We start from the raw sequence: 25,323 nt of genomic DNA, 5'->3' as shown, positions 1-25,323 counted from the left end.
GAAAGCACAAGTGAAAAGAATAAAAATGGTTTGGAAACCTAAAATATTAAGGAAGAAGATTGGAAACTTAACCAGGATGCAGGAAAAAAAAAAAAAACTCCATATTCTAAAATCCAGTAGAACTTTCTGTGATGATGGAAATGTTCTATTTTTGCACTATTTGATACCGTCGTTAACCACCTGAAATGTGGCTAATAACTGAGGAACTGAATTTTAAATTTCAGTTCACATGACTTAACTTAAATTTAAGTACCATGCATGGCCAGTGGCCGCCATATTGAACAGAGCAGCTCCAGAAGATGGTGGTTAAGAGAAGAGGCTTTGAAGTCAGACTGGCCTGAGTGTGAAATCACCCCCAACTGCTTTGTGTCCCAGGGCAAACTATTTAACCTCCTTCAGCCTTCCTCCTCTGTAAAACAAGAGTAGTATTTATATCATGGAGTTGCCAGCAAAGCAAAGCTCCATGCAGCATGTCACAGACACGAGCAATGGAAACAAGTATTAAGTGAGGACAAAACCAATCCAACACTGAGCAAGCCACCAAGGAATGAATGGATGATAGATGAATGAATGGATGATAGATGGATGAATGACTCGAAGGCTGCTCCAGTGGGACGGGGAGCACTTGCAAGCCCTTTCAGCCAGGTGTCCACTGGGTGCCACTGTCGTTCCATCCAGCGTGGTGTTGGTCCTGGGGAAGTGGAAGCAGGCCAGCTGTTGGGTACAGTCTATTTTTAACGCTGACTTTCCCCTGCTGCCAGAGCACTCTCCTTCCAGGCCACTTATTGGTTAGGGATGATTCAGAGCTGCTCCAGCCAAGGGCTTTCACTCAGCTGCCAGTGCCCTCGGCACTCAGTGCTCCCAGGGAGGGCAGAAGGCAAAGCCCTTGACATGACTCCCGAGTCAACACCACATTGTTAATGAGTGGCTAGCATTTACTGAGCACCTACTGTGTACCAGGCAGTATGGATTGAGGTCTCACATACACACTCCCTTTGGAGCCTCAGTACACCTCGAATTAGTGTCCTCATGCTGCAGATGAAGGAGCAGAGGTCCTCTGAGGCCATGCTGCATTATGGGGGCAGAGGCAGGATTCAAGCCAGGTGTCTGGCTGATTTAACCCCTTACAGCTGGATTTTGTCCTCACTGAGCACTGCACCCATCTGCCCCTGGTGAGCATTAGACCCCAGGTAGGTGATGGGGATCATAGAGATAAGATTAGGTCCCTATCCCCAAGGAGCTGAAAATGAGAGCAACAATTATACACTGGGAACACAGGAGATGGAGCAGCTCATCCCACCATGGGAGATGTCTGCACCCTCCCTCTGGCCAGAGTGGCCTTAGCTTTGACCACCTTAAGGTCATACCACCTGAGTTTCACGTGTCTCTAGAGATTTGCTGAGGCCCATTCACAGAGCACCAAGGGCTTTCAGCAATCATCTGGGAATCCCTGGGCTACTTACTTCTCCTTCCCAAGGACACTCTCTTGGCACTGGCTGGTGGCTCTGCACTGTGGCGTCAGTGGTTTTGGAAGGCTGCCTGTGCCAGGTCAGTTGATCTAGTGCAGAGGCGGCAGTGGGAGATAGGAGGAGGGGGAGGCTCGCGCCAGGATCCAGGGCCCAGGGCACACAGCCAGGAGGGCAAGTGAACCAGGGAAGACAACACGTGGGGCTAGGACCTGAGTCACCATTGCACCCACCTCCTGTGCTCCACCCTCCTCCACTGGCTAGTGGCAGCCTTGGCACAAAGATCATCCCTGTATCCCCCAGGGTCTGGATCCCCAGAGGCATATTTATATACTTAGTGCCTAGTACAATGCCACCAGGTGGGAGCTGGGTCAATTTTTTTTTATTGAATTGAATGCAATTGCATCAAGTCCCTCCTAGTCCACCCCTGTCCCCACTCCAGTCATCTCCAGAGCCAACATGACTTCTCTCCAGGGCTTATCTATTCTAAAAACTACAGCCCCGGACAACATCGAAGTGCTTTGCTAAAACAGAAACCGTGGCACACGGATTTTGAAGGGAGGCTGACAATTGCAAAACAATTTAATTCTCCAGTTCTTTGAATAAGACCTTAATCTGGCTCTCTCCCATTTTTTCTAATCTGTATATACAAGGGTATTAATGACACCTACCTCACACAGTGCTGTGAGCATTATATTAGATAATGCATGCAAAGCACTTGGCAAAAGGCCTGCTAGATAGTAAGTGCTCAATAAAAGGAAGGATAGACCCAGGCCTAAGGTGAGGTGCGAGGGGGACATACCTCAAATGCAGAATTCAAGAAGGAACCAAAAAACCCCATCAGTCATCAAGACAGATAACCACATTACTTTCCCCGGGTTACTGAAACAAAAGCTCCTCACACTGGGTGGCTTATGGTCTCCCTTCTCCAAGCTAGAAGTTCAAAATCAAGGTGCTGGCAGGCCATGCTCCTTTTAGAGCTTCTAGAAGGTTCCTCCCCACCTCTTCCAGCTTCTGGTAGCCCCGGGTGTTCCTGGACTGTGGCAACCTCACTCCCCCTCGGCTTCCATCTTCCCAAGGCCTCCTCCTCTGGTGGGTCTTCATCTTCTCTTCTCAGAAGGACACAGGTCACATTGGATGAAGCGCCCACCTCTTCCAGTGTGACTCATCTCAACTAATTACAGATGCAGAATTCTATTTCCAAATAGGGTCATTCTGAGGTCCTGAGGTTTAGGACTCCACCATATTGTTTGGGGAGACAAAATCAGCCGAGAGCAGTGATCACATAAAATTCCTGAACAAAACATCAAACTGTTCAAGGCAAGATTCGACTCTCCACTTGTGCCACCCTGCCTCACCCTCCCCATCCTAATCCCGGCCCTGCCAGATGTGCCCTTCTTTAAACTGTAGTCATATAGTTGATCCCGCCAGTTACCCGGTGACGAGTTCTGCTCCCTCACATGTTGAAGTATAATATCAGAGAAGCAGGTGGAGGCAAGCATATAAAGCAGGGTTTATTTAAAAAGGGGTAACATGGACTTCTGCCTCTCCCGGGAGGGAGAAGGGGGCCATGGCTGGTATCCTGGTATCCCAAGAAGCGAGGTGTTTAGCCTTTGGATGTCTTAGGCTTTCTTTGTTCTCCTGCCCTCTTCCCCCTGATCCTTATCCTTCCTGCATTTGTGACAGGCCCAGGAAATGCTCGGTGGGGTGGACAAAGGGTGGGAAACAGGTGGGCTGAAGGGAAGGGCAGGATGGAGCAGCCCAGGACACATTAACAACTTTTACAACTCAATGTAGGGAGGGACAATTCCTGAGACAGGTTACCTTAACCAAAGGTTGGAGAGGGGCAGGTTATCTCCATAGGGTGGAGGAAGGGCTCTGAAGGCTTTCAGTCCCCCAGGGGGCAGTCTCCAACTTCCCAGCCTCACTCAAATTGGCCTCCTTGATCTGACCTGACTCGATTTGCCTGTCTATACCGACTGCCTGTCTGATTCTGGCTTCATAGTTATGGCATTGTCCTAAGAAACTGTAAAAGATACTGTGAGGCTGTGATGTTCCCCTGCTGACCAGAAGCATTTCACAAATGTCACCACCAGACAAAGACTCACAACAGAAATCCTAGGCTTCATTACCTGCATGCAGTACAGTGAAAAATGGAAGGAAAGATGAAGCCGAGGTTCAAACTAGTGTCTCAGGAACTTCAAACCCATGGTTCCCTCCACCTGCCTAAAAACACGACCTTCGCAGAGTCTGTATATCCGATCACGAGACTCGCCCCTTTTCTGCCTGCAGTGTGCAACTGTGTGCATGGCGTGTGCAACAGGGGACTGGAGGGCGACGGGACCTGCGAGTGCTACTCTGCCTACACTGGCCCCAGCTGTGACCAACGTAAGCACTGTCAGCTTCCTTAAGGCTGCGCCAGACCAAAGGGGCACCGGTGAGGTGTACACGGTCCAAGTTTGCATCCATTACTGGGGTTCTCCGGGGGGTGGCACAGCACCACGTCTCACTGGAGGAAACCAAACTTGAAAAAGGGAAGCGCCCAGGGAAGAGAAGAGAAGAAGAAAGGAGCCGAGGGTGGGAAGGGGAGGGGAAGAGCACTGACCAGTGGTCCAGGAGGTGGAGCTACAGGAGAGGGTGGAGGAGAGAACAGAGAGGGAGGCCTTCTCCGGGCAGGGAATCCAGCAGAGGCCATTGCTACAAGCTACTCAGCTAGTAAAGGAGATGAGGCAGAGAGTCTCAAGGGCAAAATACATTCGCCACCAAAGGGGGAGGAGACAGAGGCTCCCCAAGGCCAAGTGACCCGTCAAAGGTCACGGAAGGCTATTACACTGGGTCCCCTTAGGAGAGAGAAGCCACAGGGCCATTGAAACAAGGGAAGCTGACTATGAAAATTAGTAAATTCTGGTAGAAGAGTAGCTGTAGAGAAAAAGATCTCTAGGGGTGCTGGGGCATAACAAAGAACGGAGAAACTTGGAGAGAGGTGGCCATCAGCAAGCCTGGAGTCACACCTTGTTGAAGAGGGTATGGTGGCAGAAAAGTTGGCTGTTTGGCCCAGGCCAGCATTCCACCAGTCACCTAGCAGCTAGCAGGCACAGCAGGGCACTGGTGAGCTGAGGCTGGTGGGCTAGGGTGCAGAGGAAGTGGGGGGTGTGGCCTGGAAGAGCAGGGTCTCTGTGGGAGGGCCAGGGGAGGTGGTCGCTGGGTCCAGGCCAAGAATGCGAGGTCACCAAGAAACGGTGCAGGCTGGGTGCACAGCTAGGGCAGAGCATCCTTGAACAGAGGATGCAGCTGCAGCAGTCGCAGCACAGCTCTGCGCCCCGCATCAAGAAGAGGACCAACCGCCTCCGGCTATGTCCCGCCAGCGCCCTCTACTGGCAAAGCTTAACATCTATAAAGGAGAAGCCCACAGGATGGCAGAGCAGGTTCTGAAGGGTAAATGTGGAGCTGAGAGGTTAAGCACTCAGGCTGACCACTTACCTTATCCACTGGATTTTATAATATAAATTTATATTTATATTTAAAATTTATATTTATGATATAAAATTCCTCCTATAAAGTGGAAGCCTCAGACAAGGTTGGAATTCAGCAACTGCAAACTAATTAAGCCGCGGTAACAAGGTGAGTAAAAGCCAGCCTATGCAATCTCAGGGGGAAGGTGCCTTGCTCTGGCCTGGCGGCCTCCCTGCCCACTGCTCCTGTCACTGTCCAGTGAGATGAGCAGAGATCTTCTCAGTAAGACAGAGACCCAGCCAGAAGGCAGCCTAACAGAGAACACTCTCTAATTTGCCTCCCAGTGCAAAATTATTTCTGTCAGGTCAAAAGATAAACAAGAGACTGAGACAAAAATATTTGCAATTCACATGACAGCTGAAGTTTTATAATAATATGAATTCTATGAGCCAATTTTGAAAATAGGTCTAAGAGCAGTTAACACTCAGAATATAAAATGAAAACCAGCAATAAACATTTAAAGGATCATTAACCCCCAAGAAATCCCACGATACAAATTAAAGCCATATTGAAATAGAGAGGACGTTCTGGAGGTTCTGTCTGGGTTTGGTTTCAATTGTTTCCCAATGTAGGTTAATCTATTCTATGCCTATGAGAAAAGTGACATTGGCAGTGTGGATTCCTACAACCTATGGGGTTGCGTTCTAGGCATGCTTGTAGGATGGTAGGCTAGCTTGCATTCTAAGGCATGCTTATAGGATGCTGCTGTGGATTTACCCTGGAGGAAAAGGAGGGCTGTGTACATATGCATACAGGGGAAGAATATATGTTCAGAGAAATTCATGGCAGTATTGTTTGTAAAAAAAATAAACAAACTGGGGATAACTTGAATATTGAAATCAGTTGAATAAATTCTGATACATCCATTACTAGTTAGGATAATGCCAGTTGCTATAAGAAATAAACACAAAAGTTCAGTGGCTTAACACTGTGGCTCCAAGATTACACACCAAGGTGCCCCTATATATCAAATGTAGTGTCCTGGTCACCATTGAAGATTTTAAATTGTTGAGGGGAATACAGTTATATGTCTGCTGGATGCCACAGGATCTTCTAGCTTGAGTCAATTAGTGATTCCAACTTTTGGTCACACTCCATTTCTTTCTATGACATTATGTGCCTGTTCGATGGATACTATGATTTTTTTAAAAGTGCCAGGTAAACATCAAAGATGAGAATGAGAATGTTGGTTAAGTCTGATGCCAAGGTTTGAGAAATTGTGCAAGAGGCCCAACAGATTCATTTTCAGTTGTTTAGGAATGAAATGGAGATAGTTTTTTTCTATTTATCATATTACTTTTCACAATGGCTACTAAGTTCTCAGGACATAAAGAGTTACTGAGTTCTTTGGTTCTGGGCTTCATCAACAGAGCTGGATTTTATAATATAAATTTATATTTATATTTAAAATTTATATTTATAATATAAAATTCCTCCTATAAAGGTCACCAAGAAACGGTGCAGGCTGGGTGCACAGCTAGGGCAGAGCATCCTTGAACAGAGGATGCAGTAGAGGCATCACCCACAATTATTGAGGCACTAAAGACACCATGAGTGGAAACACTGGGGAACCTCTGGCTGAATACAACAGAGACAAAGTTGTCAACCTGTGACTAATGTGGGTGACCTCGCTGGTGCCAGCTTGCCACCACATAGTGATTGGGGCTCAGATCTTTCCATCTTGGGATTCTTCCATTCTCTGACTCCTCTGAGAGCTTTGCCTCCAGCCAGAGAAAGGAAAGAAGAGAGTGAAGTGCAGAAAAATATCTAAAACTTCCACTCATTATCCCATCCATGCAAACGAGTCACATGAGCCCATCTGGATGCAAAGGAGGGAGGAAAGTGTCATCCCACGGGGGAAGCCACTTCTGGGTACTATTTCTCAGGATATGCTCTGAGCCTGTGGTTCAACAGGCTGCTAATGGGAGACAGGTCTCCAGAGTCCCACATCTGGGCGCATCTTGAGAGCAACACGCTGGCTACCCTTCATTCCAATCATCTTTTCCAAAATATTAGTATATTGAAATCCAATGTTTTAGCCTGCTCAGTGATAATGAAGATGGACTTCACCAATATTTCTCCTTTTGCTAATCAGCAAGATATGGAGACTTAGCAATAGAGGGTGCCAGAGGAACAGTGGAGGAGCGGTTTTCTTTTCTTGCTTCTGGTTTAGCTCATTGTCCTGAAGAACAACTTTTCTCCTTCACTCGGTCCCATACAGATTCTCCAGTGCCAGGTCACTGCAGAGATCAGCTTTCTCCAGCACTTGGACACTGAGCATCGTCCATTGCTTGATTCAGGCAATGATGGCACAGCCAGGAGCCCCAGACAGCACAGGCCAGGGCCCAGCTCAGGGTGTCCTGCACCCACTCTCCTCAGCCTCATGCACACCCAGGGGTCTGCAGAGCTGGCCACCTAGAAAGCCAGTCACACACCTTCATGGTCCAGAGCTGCCCAAGCCACACATCGGTGTACAGTACACTTCAGGGAAGGTGGCTTCATAGTTCCTAGTTTCAGTAGCACCAATGGCCAGTAGTTTTCCTGGGAACTTAATGAATTATGAAGCTTGGTTTTTCTAAGAGGACAGTATTCCTGGTGCCCAAAAAGGCAGATTTCCAATAAGTCTCATAATTAAAGAACTTCAGAAACTTCTTCTGGCAGTGACCAAGGCCATGCCCTTTCCAGTGACATCTGGATCTCAGCCCTAGAAGGAGGGAAGTTCCCCCTCAGGTACTCATCTTAGTCCTAGGAAAGTAGTTTCTCTTTATATATCTGCCATTCCTTTATTCCTTAGAATTCTTTTTTAACTCTTACTGTCTAATTTTTCATGACTCCAACTCTTCATTCATAAATTGTTATAGTAAAACTTCTCCATTCAAATCATTATGTGTCTAAGCCCTAAATAATACATGGCCATTATTTTAAAAAATAATAATAATAATAATAACAACAACAACTCAGAACCTCTCCTGTAAACAAAATTCATTCCATGTTTGATGTCAATCCTCAACAGCCATCTATGTTACACTTGTTTTATGAAATATTATACAGTTATTAGAGATTAAGGTAGATCCTTAAAGACTTCCACAATGTGTTGTTGAGTTAAAAATAAGGTTGCTAAGTATTTTAACAGGATTACATAAAATCATGTAAATAAGTTTATTTTAAAATGTGCTTATATTGGCCATTCATATTGGTGCCTTTGGGAGTGGGACTGGAGAGAAAGAATTTTTGGAAAAAAAAAAAATTAGTTCCCAGCAGCTCAGGAGGCTGAGGTAGGAGAATCACAAGTTCAAATTCAGTTTTAGCAACTTAGCAAGGCCTTTAAGCCACTTAGTGAAACCCTGTCTGAAAATAAAAAATTAAACAAGAGTTGGGGATATGGCTTAGTGGTAAGGCACCTCTGGGTTCAATCCCCAGTAACAGGAAAGAAAATTAGTTTTTACTTTGTGTTTTCTGTATTTTAAAAATTATTGCAATGAGTCTGCATTACTTTAATAGAAGGAAGCACTGAAGATTGGGATTTTCTGAACTGGTTCTTCTACTCATGCAAGTGCCTCAACAATCTTTCTGTCCAGCCATCCCTGAGTGTGCGGCTTTACTGTGCCCAGAAAATTCCAGATGTGCACCTTCCGACGAAGACGAAACCAAACTAGAATGCAAATGCCTTCCCAATTACAGAGGCGACGGCAAGAGCTGCCAGCGTGAGTAGACTCTCAATCCACTGGCTCTTTGGCTGCGATGTTTGGGTGACTTAACAGGAAAACAAAAACCTCACAGCCTCCTCCATATTAACACAGCCACCACTTCTACTTCTCCCGTGTAGCTCAGTGTCATTTATAAAGAGCACCAGGCAAAAAAGTCACACATGGTAGAAATTCCCTTTGATAAAACACAATTTCTCCTACTATCCAAGCCTATTTATAAATTTTCAGATTTTTTTAGATCAATACTAGTGTAAGATGTAGTGCTTCTTTTTCTAATTTTTCTTCACGTGCCTATTTTGCATACGGGAGGCTGATTGTATACCTGTTTAGAAGACGAGCTCCACAGCCAGGCTGCCTGGGTTCAAATCCTAGATCTGCCTTTCACTGACTACCTGACTGTTAACCTGCTTATGCCTCAGTATCTCTATCCACCCAAAGCGAGTGATAATGGTCCCTTCTTTAGGAGATTGGTGCAAAGATTAAATGAGTTACTATGTGGCAGATGCCTTGAACAGGACCCAGGGCTTACTATAAATTTTACAAGCATTAGTGTTATCTTTCCTGCTGTTTTATATTTAATTTCACACTTAATATGGCATTAACATTATATTAGTCCACCTCTGGAGTTGCAATTTCTGATGGTCATATGTAAATCTATCTGGTGGAGGAGGGGAGGGCAGAAGGATGAGATGAATGTTTCTCTCTTAAAACTGCTTGAATTTCCTGCATGGCTCTGACACCCTGTGACCCACAGCTCCCTCCCAGCTCAGTTTTCCTTCTGCACCCCAATGTGCTCACTGCCTCTCATTTTGTCATTCCCTCTCAAGCCATCAATCCGTGTTTACAAAACGTCTGCCATCCTCATGCTGATTGCACATACCTGGCACCAAATCAGCACAGCTGTACCTGCAAAGACGGCTACCGCGGGGATGGCCACGTGTGCTTACCGGTGGACCCCTGTCAAACTAATTTTGGAAACTGCCCTATCAAATCCACGGTGTGCAAATACGACGGGCCAGGACAGGTGAGCTGTAGGCACATGGAACTGATGTGTCTAGAAATGGGGCAACCCACCCAAGGTAGCCCTGTGCCATTGGTTTATTTGTCTTTCATGCTTCTGTTTCTCCCTTTGATGCTAAATTTGGGCTTCTTCTCCAGACAGTCCTCAGTGTGCTCAGGGGCTGATCCCGGCGGTTCCCCACCTAGTCTACCCTCCATACTCAGGCTTTCCCAGTTCCCAGTGCCCTGTGCTCTCATTCATCACAGTCCTAGATGGTGATTGACAAAATAAGCACATAATTCAAAGTTAGATTAACAAGCCCACCTTAATTAACCAAGACTTGTGGGCGTGTGATTGACTTTCACCTTCAATCATCCATCCTATGTCTTTTTAAGTTAAAGGGGGCTCTCAGAGCCAAAAATACTCTGTTGCAAAAGAGGTTAAAACTGATCAAATGTTGACGGCACTGGCAGCTGCAGGGAGCATTGGGACATCCTAGGGTGAGATGTTGCCTTATAAATCACATTGCAACCTTGACTGACAAAAATTGTCCTCATTAGGAGATCTTGGCAAAGCATTCCAGTTGAAAGAGTCCTATCCCTCATACCTCAAATACTTGATGGGTATCTCCTGTGTCCAGGGCTACAAATCCAGTCCTCAACACAGAAGGATATTGCTGCTCAGGAAAGAGGGAAGGTTCTGTGTCCAGCCCAAACACAGCCATGGTCCCCTGCAGTCCACCAGCACCCCATAAGAATGTACCTGGAATTCTCTACAGAGAATTTGCCATCTCTCTCCTCCAGGGAGAAAGAAGGTGTCATATAACAATTTCACTAATGATTTCTGAGGCAGGTTTGCAGAGAAATTCAAGGGGCTAAATCCTTATTCTCAAAATGAAAACCTTTATAGAAAAAGGCATGTTATGTAATGAATGACAGGACCTTGGGAGTGAAATTGAAAATGTGCCTTGTCTCTTCAAAAATGGGTCCCAAGGTAGATCTTCAAGTCTTAGAAGCTCTCTGTTCTCCACCCATGGTTACAGAGAAGCACAGTGATATTTCAATCTGCATAATTCTTTTTTGGGTTGTGGGGTGGCTCTGCATATTCTAGAATGTTTAACAGCATCCTTGGTCTCTAGAAACTCCATCCTCCTCCCCATGTGACAATCAAAAAATGTCTCCAGACATTGCCATTGCTATCTGAGTCGGAGTCAAAAGACTCCAGGTTTTATTCTCCAGATATTATTCTAGAACAATAATACCTCCCATTTGATTGCCAATCTCCACTCATCTATAGATAATCAAAAAATAGTGATTATGTAGCCAGAGATGTCAAGGGTAAGAAAATTGAAGAGCTTTATACACAAGGGGTATGATCTTCCCAACAGGTAAGATATATAAACATGATTTCTATTTCTGGATACTTTGGCAAATTTTTATGAAGATTTTTTAAAATTTAAATAAATAAATCTTAAATTTTTATTAAGATAAAAAAATTTAAGCCCACTCCTCAGACCTAATTTAAATTAGCTTTCATGATAGAATAAAGGTGTGGATCAAAGAATGGCAGCCAATGTGACTAACTAAGATCCAATTTGTCTTTCTCTCCCTGCCTACTGAAGTCTCACTGCGAGTGTAAGGAACATTACCAGAATTTTGTGCCTGGAGTGGGATGCAGTATGATCAACATCTGTGAATCAAATAACCCCTGTCACAGGAATGCAAACTGCACCACCGTCGCACCAGGCCAAACCAAGTAAGTCTTCTCAGTTCCACCACCATCTTTTCCAAGTCATGAAGGTGGTAGCCATTCGATTCAGTAAATCTGTGTTTGGTCAAAAAAAAATCATTCAATGATTATTTCCTTGATAATGACCATAAGAACATTCCAGAATGTTGACCTGGCCTGATACCATGGTAGGAAGTGGTCAGAACAGAAGAGAAGAAAATCACTATGACTGGGATACAAATGGCTATTGAGCTCGCAGGAATCTGACCTCTGTGCGCGTGCCTGTTTCCTCGCATGTGAGATATTACATGTTAGTAGAGCAGAATGAGGACTTTGGAAAGCAAATAAGCATGACAGGTGTTTCCCAGCCTCTGGGTTTCAGAAGAAGGGTTTTGCTGTGGTGAGGGCATTTCTGTGAAAGTTCCCGATGCACCTACCAGATGTGTGACCTTGAAAAAATGGCACCTACCAGATGTGCAGCCTTGAGAAAATGGCACCTTCTCTCTGGGCTGTTCCTCCTTGTACAAAATGGACATGGTGATACCCACTCCTGAAGGTGCTGTGTTGATTGCTGGAGAGGATGTTGATGTGGAAACAGCTGGGCAGATGTGTCATGAACGGAGGCTGGGACCAAATCTTCTGACCCAGCCTGAGGGTTCTCTCTCCAGGCCACTTCAGCTGTCATTGCATCAGGGTCTGTGAGGGGTTTGTGCTGCCAATGTTGCCATTTTGATTTTTACTAAGAAGCACAAATAGCTTCGTGCCTGTTACGGTGGCACCTCATTATCTTACTCACTAGAAGAGGTGGGAAGCGAGGGGAAAGAGAGGAGAAGGGCATCACTTGCATTTAACTCTACTTGGCTGAAGGGAAATGGGCCCAGGCTGAGCAGGCAGATGGTAAACAGCATGGCTTACATTCCAACCGCATACAAGCACAGTAAGCAGCAGTGGAGTGTAGGCTCTTGGGATGGTAGTGACATTGGTGACATCCGATATTTTTGAAGGTCTGTACAGTTCAGGAGGCTGGAAGGCTGAGATGGGCATGGTCAGATTCTGGCGAGGGCCCTTGTCCAGGTTGCAGATGGCCACCTGCATATTCATGGCCTCCTCACATGGTGCAAAGAGATGGAGAGTCCTCTGGGATCCCTTTTATCAGGATGATAATTCCATTCACAACCTGATTCATTACCTTCCCAGTTCCTGAAACCATCACATTGAGGACTAGGATTTCAACATGTGAATTTAGTAAGAAATGCAAACAACAAAAGTTCGTTGCACCAGTCTTCACATGTGCCAGGGTATTCCCAGCCCCGCCCCTTATGTGTGCTCTTTCTTCTCCTTAGAATATCCTCCAACACATATACCTGCCTCCTGTGAGTGAGGCGAACACATTCTTCAACCCTGAGTTTGAGTTAGCCCCTCTTCTAGGATGCCTCCCCTGTCCACCCATTTGCTCCCTCTTGGCTCCCAGAGCAGCCCGGGATGCTTCTCTCCAGAACTGTGATACAAACACAGGCTCCGGCTCTGCCCCGAGAGGCTGCATGTTCATGAGATTCTCTGCCTTTGTGTCCTCATCTAAAATGAGGTTCAGAACACAAATGCAGCTTGTTAAATAAGATACTATAGTGAGACCCTTAGATGAATGCCTGGCATAGGAGCTACTTACTAATAAATGTCAGCCCCTTGTTGTCATCACTGATCTCGGTCCCCAACTAGAATACAAGGATCCTAGAGGTCCATGTCTTGTTCATCTTTGTTGTGACAACTGTTGCCGGTTAAAACAATGAAAAAAGTGAGAGTTCGGAGGAACCTCTGAATCAATGAAGGTGAACTGACCAACTATACACTAACTAGATCTCCTCCAGCACAAAATGAAATTAATTCCAACTTGTAACTTATGAAATGCCAATGGCTTACAGGTGTTCTTAAAGCCTTATGAAAGCAGACACTGTGAATGAAAATCCACTTTACAAAGGAGGCCGAACTGTGAATATTCCCTGGTCCAGCTGAGAATGTTCAAGTCAGAAGGCAGTCTCATAAAACCTCAGACTTTGGACTGAGATTTAAAATTGAAAATATTTATGTCTCTCATGCATTCCCTTCAGCATTAAGGCCATTGAAATAGATTTCCCACTTTACACAAAACAGACCACGGGCCTCATGACAACTGAAGATACTGGCCTCATACTTTGTGGTTGTAACCGTTGGTAAAGGTTACAAGTCTCAATGTTCACGGTCGTCTTCAAGTGCAGCTTACGTAATTTATACTAGGATTCGCTTTCAGTGGTGACAAACAGATTGCTCCCAGAGTTGCCAATCTCCTCTTCCCTTTATGCCTTAAATTAGCTTAGGGCAGAACTTATAGAGAAGGTTGACATCTAAGTGAGAAACCGTTTTTATATTAAACAGAGTGTTTCCCAGATTACTGCACCTTGGCAGTGGCTCATAGCAAGATTTCAGTCTCAGCAGAATAGATGTTTCTGGCAGGACAATCCTTTGTTGTGGGCAGCCGGCCTCTGCCCTGTTGATATTTAGAAGCTTCCCAGCCTCTACTGACCAAATACCAAGAGATCGCCATCCCCATGTGGCAACAAAAACTGTCTCCAGGCCTTGCCAAATCTTGCCTGGGGAGCAAAGTTGCCCCTGGTTTAGAGTCACTTCTTTATAACAGCCCTGAGGTCTAAATCAGTAAATAATCTCCCAATTACTCGTCCATCTGAGAGACTCATAGGTGTCCTTCCAGAACTAACATGAATATTACTTTCTCCTAGAGGTGTCCCTGAATGAGTCCCTCCATCCCCCGTAGCATCTATTCAATCATCACCAGACTTGAGGGCAGAGAAACCAATTAGGATGCCCCTACAGCAATCCAGGCAGAGGTTGATAGGCCTCTCAGAGATCGGTTCCATGAACTTGTTGAAAATAGATTTGCCACGGGACCATATTTAGAAGCACGGTTGGGTTAGTGAGCTTGTCGTCATTTTTTGGAACACTCTTCTACACATGAGTCACATCCGTGGTATGGTTTGGCTAGTTCTCTATTTAATTTGATTCCTGCGGATTGTACAACTATTAACTAAGCACCTATTATGGATCTGGTCCTTTGCTACATTCCTGAGATTACAACTATGAATCATGAACAAATACCGAAAAAAGCCCTTACCCATGCTCTTTTCTCAAACTAGGTAGGTAAGCAGATGTTGATCACATAACCAGATAAGGATAAAATTGCAGGTGCTATTGCCTCTACAGAGAAGAGCTACAGGGTACCCTGAACCTATACTTAAGGGGACCCTGATCTATGGGGGAGAGAGGGCCATTGAGAAATCTCAGCTAGGAAGGGAGTAGGGGAAATGTATTCTAAGGAGATCAACAGTTCTGAGCCTTCACTGTCCTATAAACTTTGGTAGCTTTTTCCAATCTAGGGGTTGAGCAGTGGGACCCTAGAATCTCTATCCACAGGAAACACTCCAAGTGAAACAGGGTTCATGTTCTCTTGATCACACTTTGAAAAATACTGAGATAAAGCATATGAAGATATCTAGTGTTTGCAGACATGCATAATGTATTAAAGACTCCGTTCTGGAAGGCCCCTGGATGTTAGGGGCTGCACTTGAGTACTGTCTCATGTTTGCGTCCTTCCTGGTCTCTTCCCAGTCCACATCTGTGACATGAGGTGTTGGACTGTGTGATCTCCACAGTTCATGGCTCTGACCCTGAGGACGTGTTTTCATCCTCTCTGCAGATGCACTTGCCGGAAAGGTTACGTGGGCGACGGCTCGACGTGTTATGGAAACATCATGGAGAGACTCCAAGAACTCAACACTGAACCCAGAGGAAAATGGCAAGGAAGGCTCACGTCTTTCATCTCACTCCTGGGTACGCAGTGATGGCTACGGATGCTCCATGACAGCTGTCATTTGGGAAGGACACCTTCGAGACACACGCATGCCTAAGGGAATAGGCAATGCCTAAGGGAATAGGTCCCAGGAGACCAGCCCCTTAGCGAGGGGTCACGCATGTGAGAGAGTAGGAGCAGACAGCTACTTCCAAGGAGGTGGCTCTTTGCCAAGAGATCTAGCAATGCAAGAATTAGCAGGTGAAAAGCTGAGGCTAGGGTCCTGGGGTCACCATAGAGTGACTGACCTGCAATAACAGGGAAAGCCACTGATTTCCTTGACTTTAATGCCTCCTTTAAGTAGGAACAAAGGTCATCAGGCATCACTGGGGATAGAGAGTGAGCCCCAGAGGCAGCATCCATAATCCTTAGTGGAGATGGCATTTGAATTTTGGAACAGTCATGGTTATACCCACCCTCAGCCCAGAAGCCACTAATTGCCTATAGTGACCAATCCTCCCCCAGACTCCCAGGTCGGGTGGCAGTCTACAACACCCTCATGCATTTGCAAATGCTTTCTAGGGACTATTACCCCACGTCCCCTTGGGAGTTAACTATTATAGCTAACCGCAGATTGGCTTCCAGTTAAACACCAGTTTGGCCAATCAATGAAAATAAAAAACAGACTTGAACAACCAACAGAAACCTTCAAATATCAGCATTTATATTAGAATTTACCAGTCCTAGAAAGAACACAACTGAAGAAGTAAGTATCATGGATGGGTCAGTGCTGCACTCATAAATCTTAGTGTGACTCCTGCATAAATGCCCTGCTCTCTCCAAGGCCCACAGGGAGTCCAGCTGACTGTCATGACTTGGGCTTCCTCTAAGGACTCTTAGACTCTCAAGTGGAGCAGATAGGGTATCAGAGTGTCCTTTTCGGACTGGGCCCTCAAATGTCACCCTGAACAGAGTCCTGCTCACCTCTCACCTTCCCCATTACAAAGTGCTAATCCACGCTGCCTCCTGGGCGAGAACACAGAGCTTATCCGGATGTCCCAACATCCCCGGGGTGGTGGATGCAGGCTGGCTATGTAATTTACAGGGCCCAGGGTAAAATGAAAACCTGAGGTCCTTGCTCAAATAGTAAGCATTTCAGGATGACAAAGACAGAACATGAAACTGGCATGGGGCTCTTCTGAGATGACCCTAGATAGAGACAAAGGTTCATTTTTGCTCACTGAGGTGACAACAGCTCAGAAAGCCCAGAGAGGAGGTAGGGGCCTTGGGGTTGTCAGAGGGTCTTACCATGCCTACCCGCTCCTCCCAGATACCCTTGAAGTTCTTAGGGGCTGTGTAGGGGACAAGGCTTCATGGCGCCTTGCATTTGCTTAGAAAGGGCTGTCACAGCAATGAGAACAGGGAAGGGCCAGGGTGGACCAGTCAGGGCACAGGCCCACGGCATGATTTACCCTCCATGTGCCCCTGACCCACTTGGTGTTTTCTTTCTTTGAACATTTCTTCTCCTAAGACAAAGCTTATGCCTGGCCACTGAGTAACCTGGGACCTTTCACCGTGCTGTTGCCCTCAGACAAGGGCCTGAAAGGATTCAATGTGAGTATTTGAAAGAACCTGACCCTGAAGGTTGATCGCAGGAAGCCTGAATGGGCAGTGTCTTCTTTGATTGAAGTGGGAAACCTCGATTAAAATTAAACCTACTAGAGAGGACCATGGTGGTTTGGGGTAAAAATATTTTTTATTTTTAACTGATGCATAATATTTGTACATATGTATGGAGTACAGCGTAATCATGCTTGGGTATATGTATATAATACATAAGGATCAAATCAGGGCAATTAAAATTTCCATCTCTTTCAACATTTATTATTTGTTTGTCCTGCAAAGCTTTAGATTCCTCTCTCCCAGGTTTTTAGAAAATATTCTAAATTGCCATCAACTCTAGTCATCCTACTATGCTGGAGAACACTAGAACTTTTCCTCCTAGCTGACTGTATTTGGGTACCCATTATCCAACCTCCCTGTACTCCACCGCCCTCTACCCTTTCTAGCTTCTAGACAGCACCATCGTGAACTTCCACATATTAATGAGAACATGTAATATTGGATAGATTTCTTAGTGAGGGATCCTTACAGAAAACACACAAATTGTAAGTATACAACTCAATGAATTTTCTCAAAGTGAAAGTACTTGTACATGCAGAGAGACAATGACCAGCCTTCCAAAGGTCTCCCTGGGCCCCCCATTCCTATCATTACCCCTCAAGATAATCCCCAAAGACTCTTCAATGTAGTCATACAAGAAAAAAAGAAAGAGTTCTATAATGCAAAACTGCTCATGTCCTGTAGGAAGAGGACAAGCATTCGTTAGGTATTTGTGTTCTTTTAAAATCATCATAAGTGGTAACAGGGGTAGGGGAAAATGAAGAAAAATTCAATGTGAGCAGCTATTATTTGAGTTAATTTCATTCAGTGGAGCTGGTTGGAGGGGCCCTATCATGCCTGATGCTACCAATGAACTACTTCTATTTGGTTTAATGTAAGTAATGAACTTGCTGAGTTGGATAAAAATTAGGTTATCTTAATCCAAGATGTTTCACAATAATAATTTTTGCTGCGTTGAATCAAACACAAGTAAGTTCCAGGCCCCCTTCCCCTGACACCATCAGCACTCACCCATGTGAGATAAGTCTGTCTACTCCTGACCTCCAGAGGTGTCCTCATGTCTCTGTTGGAGAGTGGAGCTGGTGAAGATGGCGTGCTGGCCACTGTGCAGGTGGTCTCTCTTTTAATATAGAAAGTTTGCACAGAGGTAATAAAAAATCGTATCTGCTGGTTAACTGTTAACTGTGTAGTAGTGACAAGATATAGATTTGGTCTGGTGGGCTTCAGAAATCTTTACTGTTCAAATGCATCCTCAATCCTGCTTACTCTCTGCGGTCTCTCATGCCTGTCCTCTTCTTGGAGGTAGATTCCTTGGTCCCTGTCACCAACCTGCTCCTCCTGGCCCCGCTGATATTCTTTTCCCACCATGTCAGTTTCAGGCCGGGAGCAGCCTCCCAGGTTTGGTAGTATACTGGGCATGACCCCTGACTCTCCCAATCACCATTGTCTTTGAGGGCTGGCCTGGGGTGGCCGTGCTCACGAAAGGTCATCTGTGTCTGAAAGAGCCCAGGGTGCATGTTAGGTGCACTGGCTTTGATATCTTTGGTTCTGAGGAAGGCCCAGCATGCATATCAAACTCCTTTTCTCCTTCAAATGACAGTCAAAAGGTCCCCTTTTCTTAGGTGAAAGAGCTTTTGATGGATATCAAGGCTGCTCGGTATTTTGTAAAACTGCACGTCATCGCTGGGCAGATAAGCACAGAGCATTTGAACAACACAGACACCTTCTACACCTTGACCGGGGCGTCAGGGGAAATCTTCAACAGGGATAAGGTAAGAATGTCTCTGAGTTTCACGCACAGAACTCAATTGTCCTCCAAGCCAACGCCCGTGGGCTTCTTGTTCTTTGTGTTTGGGATTTGTGAAAGGTTACAAGAACGCCTTCCTTGTCCTTGTTTGTCTTCCTATGTAGGAAGAAGAGGACACCCTGGTCAGGAAGGAAGGGGCGGGCTGTTTTGTAAAGGAGGCGGCAAAGGGTTTGATTTTGGTCTGGTCCAATTTAGTTTTCGAGGCCCTCATCATTCAGCTGCCAGCAGGAAGACAAACTGCCGTCAACCTGTTTTCCAGAAACATAATCACAGAGCCCCATCAGCATTCCTCTTACGAAGGAAATGGGCTGTTTGTTTTAGATTGCTGGGATTCATCCATCTTCTCCAGCTTGGCATTCTGTCTCTCAATGCTATTAGTTCTGGGGTTCTTTAGTTTTGTTTTGTTTTGTTTGTTTAACAAAACCACCCTGTCCCCTTCACAAATAACTCTTTTTGTGAATCCACTTAGTAGGAGTAGTGGGGGAGGTGATGAATCCACAGAATGTGCATGTGTGGGCTGTGACCTGTTTTACATTCACATAATGTCAACAGTCAGTGGATCACTGAGAGTTCTTTCCACACTAAGCACAGGGATGAATCTTTATTGGTGTTGCATAAGGCTCACGACAACCTTGTGGGAGAGGTCCTAGCCTAATCCCTGTTCTACTTGTGGGAAAGTAGAGAGATCACACAGTAAGCATCAGAACCAGAGGTTCACATGTGGTTCTGCCGGACTCCAAAGCCCACAATCTTAACCAGACTACCGTGTAAAGATGGATGGGTGGATGGATGGATGGATGGATGGATGGATGGATGGATGGTAGGTAGATGGTGGAATAGATAGAGTGATATATAAATAACACATATGAAGAGGTGGCTTCCTTTCTCACATGGACATGCATCATTCATTTTTTTTCAAAAAATATTTACTAAGTCTGTAACTTATAGGAATCATATGGAAGAAGGAATGAGCTTTAGTTATTCATTCAACAAATATTTTTATTGTGCACCTTCTCTGTGCAACATACTAAAGTAAATGATACATTTACAGTAAATTGCTTAGTGGATGACAGCCAGCAGCTGCTTCAGAACACAGGTTTAAGCTACTGTTTAAATAACGAATATTTGCATAATGATGTGGTTGATCTTGCAGTTTATTGGAGGAAAGCATTATAATACCTTATCCACATTAGCCTGTGATTATCACCAATGATTTCACGTTATCTCATTTTATCTTAACAAAAGCCTCCACTAGATCAACCAAGCAGATACATCTGCCGCATGTTAGGTTATGTGACTTATCCAAAGTCTCACAGCCAATAAATGGCAGGACCCAAGGACTTGGGACTTCTATTCCAGTGCTTACTCCTCCCAGAACACTACATCCTTTATCTTTCTTTGGAATTTTAGGACAATCAACTAAAGCTTAAACTTTACCGAGGCAAAAAGAAAGTAAAAATTATTCAGGGGAACATAATCGCTTCCAACGGGCTGGTGCACATCCTCGACAGAGCCATGGACAAGATAGAGCCCACATTTGAGAGCAACACCCAGGTGAGCCATTCCAGGTAAAAGTGGTGTCAGCCCAAATGCAATCCTCTGTCTCCCTGGAGAGTCACCTCCAAGAAGAAAGTGTCACTCAGCACTATGTGCTTGTCCTTCATTCTACTAGAAGGATCTCAGCAAAGAGAGGATGGGATGACGTGTCTGTTTGCAATAGAATACTGAGTGTTTCTGCAGAGAGACAGAAAGGCAGGAAGTATGTATATAGGGAAAATCTTGATTTTTTTTTTTGCCTCTTTTATGGTAAAAACATCAATCAGCTCAGTGCATGGAAATGTATTCCTCATTCATTACAGAGAAGAGCAGTTATTGTCATGATGAAATTTATTCCTTTTGGCCTGTCTGACGATGGACAGAAGTTGCTTCAGAATACAAAGGAGCAACTATTGAAATAACCATAAACATTTGCAGAGTGTATGGCAGTTGACCATGTGTGTCCACACTTACACATAAACTGTAATCCATCTCTTAATGTTAGGATTTATATTTCCTAAACCTCTTTATTATTTTTTTTTACTAATTTGTAAACAAAACGTCTCCTTCCAGCAAACCATAATGACAATGCTGCAACCAAGATACAGCAAGTTCAGATCTTTGTTGGAGGTATGTCCCTATAGTGACTTTCCAAAAACCATTAAGTCCTCTGTCAAATTAACCAGGATCTTAACTATAAATGCTTTCTAAAGAATTGCTTTCAATATTTTTCTGAGCTAGGTCACGGATACAAAATTTCATTTCTCAAATGCAGGAAACCAATGTGGGACAGGCCTTAGACAAGGATGGGGTTGGTGGACCATACACCATTTTTGTTCCAAATAATGAAGCACTGGATAACATGAAGGAAGGCACGCTCGATTACCTCCTTTCTCCAGAGGTATCGTATCCTACTTACGCTGATAGCATCGTGTCAGTATCACTGTCCCAGACAGGATTTTTCTAAACTGGGGGTAGCTAAAACGTAGCACATGTATGCCCACCACCCTCCCACAACCAAAGCAGACATCACTAATCAACCACAGCACCCTGGAACTGATTCTGGATGTGGCTTTAGTCTCCTCAGTAGAATTTCAATTAGCTATGCTCAGTCCATTTAACTCAACAAGGGAAATAAAATCTACTGCCAACCCTGGGTCTAAATGAAAGTTTGATTTGTCCTGGGTTTTCTAATGTTTCTCAGTAGTAAAATCAAGACTTTAAGTTCCCCATAATTCTAAAATCACAAAGAGCATGATGCCTAAAGTAGCCATTCAGGCCTAGGCCAAACAGTAAATGTTATTTTTTTGGTGGAACAGCCTTACCTTTTTCTTGCATTCCTCTCTCTCCAGCATAATCCTTTCGTTACATACACCAGCCTTTAATTTGTTACTGGAAGTTAAGAGCTGTGCGGTAATCTTAGGTCCTTGGGTGTGATGCCTGGGATCAGGGCAATTCCCGGGCAAAGGAACAGAGTTCAGCAAGGCAGCGATGGCAGTTAGAGCAGCTGTATTGAATGAAGGCAGGGAAAAGAGAAGTGAGATACCTATCAGAGAGAGGGGCAGGAGGATGGGCCAGGGAGCAAGATGAGTCAAAATGATTAGGCTTTGGGCTTTTGTTAGGATAGAGGTGGAGCTTTCAGTGCACAAAACCTTGGAGTGCAGGTAGCCATGGAGCCTCTTTGGGCCCTGGGCTTGGGCAGCAGCTGCCTCTCTAGGAGAAACTACATGCCTGCACTGGGTAAAAACTGGGGGCATGCACCTGCATACTTCTGGCCTTTCTGGCTTAGCACCCCTGGTAGAAAGTCATATAATGGTCAACTGGCCCTTGAGCAGCTTGTGGGTACATGGGCGACTTTGAGAGCACAAGTCTTTTTTTTTTTTTTTAATAATGTTTAGTGAGGTGGAGCTATTTTTCTTTAATACCTTTATATGATTTATATGTGGTGCTGAGGCTCCAACCCAGTGCTCACACATGCTAGGCAAGCATTCTACCATGGAGCCACAACCCCAGCCCAGCATAAGTCTATGGAGAAGGGAGATGGGTCCTCTTTATGGAATGTGGGATGGGAGGAGACTGTGGTGCCATTTGGTGGCTCTGAGCATTCTTCCCTCTTTTCTAAGATGAACGTCTTCCATAGCCCCACCCACACAAGGGGAGAGGGGTGATGTCCTTACGGCATTCCATGATGGGCACTGAGTCCTCTGGGTCCATTACCTGTCAGCAGCCCTTTCACAGCTGCCCCTGCCTCTTGTCCCCCACCCTTCTCCCATCCCGGCTTCCCTCTGGCTAACCGCCTACACCAACAAACACAGTCACATTTCCCTCTGGAAGGAGACTATTGACTTCTTTACATAAGGGTATAGGTGATGGAAACCATGAGAGCATTTCCTCTCCCAGGAATAACAGCTATATCCTGAGGAGAAGGAGAGCTGGCTATGGAAGTTTGTTCATTGGACGACAAGTGGTGGAATTACAGGCAGGGCCACAGACTTCCTTCCAGGGCCCTGAAATCATGCCACCATCTTGGCAAAGGGGTCAGACTTCTCTACTTCATATAGATTGATGCTGATTATAAAGAATGGGAATGGAGAGGGCTCTCCAGACTTTCACAGTCATGACTGAGTGTTATGGTGACCTTAGTGCAGTTAGGAATCACCTATGGAGCTTGTTAAGGAAGCTGGTTCCACAGTCTCACTTCAAGCACTTTGACTAGTGACACCAGAAAGAGGCCCAGAAAGAGACCTGCTGGTAAAAACCCGTATAATTGCAAAAATAGATCCTGTCTATGCTGTTTTTGCACCCTGAAATTTGTTTCCTTTTTTGGTTTGAAGGTCTAGTATTCTTTCTAGAATACTTTCAGATATCTACAAGGATATCTCGCTTTCAGAAAATTTGAAATTTAAAATATATATAGGTAGGAAGGTAGGTAGATAGATGGGTAGATAGATGATAGATAGAGGGGATAATCCGAAGGTGTTTCTAACATTGCCAACAAGGGCTCACCACATGAAAGGATTTTCTGTGAGTTTCCATTGAGAAAGTCAGATCTCCCCAGGGCCTTCCATGGGATGTTATTTGAAATAAATAATTCACACTCAAGTTTTCTGAGACCTTACCATTGCTGAAAAACTGTTACACCTCTCTCTAAAACTCACACTCAATTTAAAGTGAGCTAAAAAAGTAATATTGCTCTCCTGGGAAATTTATTAAAATTCTGTAGTTATATGACCTCCTTGATGTGGCATTTTTAAAATAATAAAAATAATAGATGGAGTTTAAAAGGCATCTAATCCAGTACACTTAAAGTTAAAATAAAACCTTTTATCTAGAACAGAAAAAATTACCCTTCCTTCTTTTCTGTTAGGGTTCTTTGTTCAGAAAGTTCTTCTCCTCCTTCCTTGAAACTGCTTCCTGGTTCTTTCAGGCTCTCAAGAATGAATTGTGTGTCTCTCTTTCCAGCTCTGTTCAGTGAGATCACATTGGTAGCTTCCGTGGGAATATTTACACCACAGAAATTGGCCAACATGCACCACTGCTCCTAGCTCTCAGCAAGGTTTTTCTCAAAGGCAGTATCTTTCTGCCTACGAAGATTTTAAAACTTCAGGCCTCTTTGTTCTGAGTCAGAACAGGTTTTCCACTTGGTTTCTAAGTAAGGAGTGGAATGCTTATTTCTATCTCTTCCTTGGCTCCAGAGCCTGCATGGGTTAAAATTTCTCAGCCTGTGGGAAGCTCCTTCTCTCTCGATCCTCTTAATACACCCTTTAGTTTTATCTTCAAGGAGGAACCTCAGCGGGAGCCAGTAAAATCCCCCATCAGCTCTACCAATGAAATGCAAAGTAAACTGCTTTCATTAGAAAGAGAGTTTCTGATTCTGATTTTGGAATGCTGTATTTCCAGTGTATATTTCTCCCTGAAGCACAATTTCAGTCTGGAAACCATCCCATTCCTGCAGAGAACATGGTTACTGACTACAAGCCCTGGTTCATTCTCATCTCAGAACTAGACAGAAATAAATGCAAAGGGAACCAGAGGCTTGCCTTTCCAAATTCACAGACTCCTGCAAGTAAAATAAAGGGAGACAAATTTACAAAGTTCTAGAACATACTAATAACATGGTAGAAGAGCTCTTCTCTGCCTCTGGCATCAAAGGGCTTGGGGTTTATTTTACCTAAAACAGCAGGAGGAAGTGAGTGTCCTCATAAGGGATCTAATGCCTGGTACCAAAAAAGCTCTTGGACAATGGCAGGTAGAAGCATATTGTCAATTTGAGCTGGGTGGCACTGACGGCCCGAGCCAGGCAAAGCCCCAGGCACACACAGGGGTGGAAGTAATGCTGATTGATTCCTTTGGTCCTTTTATTCTTCTCTTCCTTGTAAAATGGACTCAACACCAATGAATTCTTGGGACTTTAAAAGTGGATTATTCCATTGATAAATTCTTTCTTATAGAAACAGCGGACTAGAAGGGACCCACACCAGTCCCTTTATTTTGCAGGCAAAATTGAGACTCAGAGATTAAATGACTTACTCAAGGTCATACAGAAGCAGAATTCAGGTTTCTAAGGTCCAGCTCAGAGGGCTGGATTCAGCTGGACAGGACACCTCCCTCCCCTTTTCATTTATTGGCAGAAGAGCTTACTGTGTGCCCTCACTGTGCTGGCTGAGAGCAGGGAGATGATGAGCTCAACACACCCAAGTTCCTGCCTCTCAGGAGTTTGCAGTCTACCGTAGTCAGACATTTCTCAGTACTGCCCATTGTGTCCCACCCTTTCTGCCATGGGACACTGGAGCTTGAAATAACACTGCTTCTGCCTGGAAGCCCCATTTCTGGGTACTGCGGAGTAGCTGTATGGAGAAGTTGAGAGTCAAGCTGACACCCTCAAGGTCACATAGTTACAGAATGAGAGCTACAGAAAGCATCGCTTCCAGAGCTGGCTAACTGGGGTCCATTTCAGCACTTATTGGTGACCCCATCCTGTTCCTGATGTTATTGGCGCATATATATATATATATATATATATATATATATATATATATATGGAA

The 25,323-nt window shown here is 44.8% G+C and overlaps 1 protein-coding gene across 2 annotated transcripts in view; it reads left to right on the top strand.

Annotated features, from left to right (window-relative positions):
* Positions 1–25,323, top strand: part of Stab2 (stabilin 2) — a 155,308-nt gene that overhangs the window by 20,672 nt on the left and 109,313 nt on the right. For both annotated transcript variants that reach the window (XM_015482841.2, XM_048802956.1), the window contains 10 exons: positions 3,759–3,854; positions 8,558–8,683; positions 9,514–9,710; positions 11,308–11,441; positions 15,160–15,293; positions 16,784–16,866; positions 18,558–18,707; positions 20,153–20,296; positions 20,852–20,908; positions 21,054–21,179. In XM_015482841.2, coding sequence (XP_015338327.1) covers positions 3,759–3,854; positions 8,558–8,683; positions 9,514–9,710; positions 11,308–11,441; positions 15,160–15,293; positions 16,784–16,866; positions 18,558–18,707; positions 20,153–20,296; positions 20,852–20,908; positions 21,054–21,179 — 1,247 coding nt within the window. The remainder of the gene's footprint in view (positions 1–3,758; positions 3,855–8,557; positions 8,684–9,513; positions 9,711–11,307; positions 11,442–15,159; positions 15,294–16,783; positions 16,867–18,557; positions 18,708–20,152; positions 20,297–20,851; positions 20,909–21,053; positions 21,180–25,323) is intronic.

The sequence above is a fragment of the Marmota marmota genome, unplaced genomic scaffold (genome assembly GCF_001458135.2).
Source record: "Marmota marmota marmota unplaced genomic scaffold, marMar, whole genome shotgun sequence".
Taxonomy (NCBI): Eukaryota; Metazoa; Chordata; class Mammalia; order Rodentia; family Sciuridae; genus Marmota; species Marmota marmota.
The sequence above is the reverse complement of the archived record's forward strand: the minus strand, read 5'-3'. Positions and strand labels throughout refer to the sequence as shown.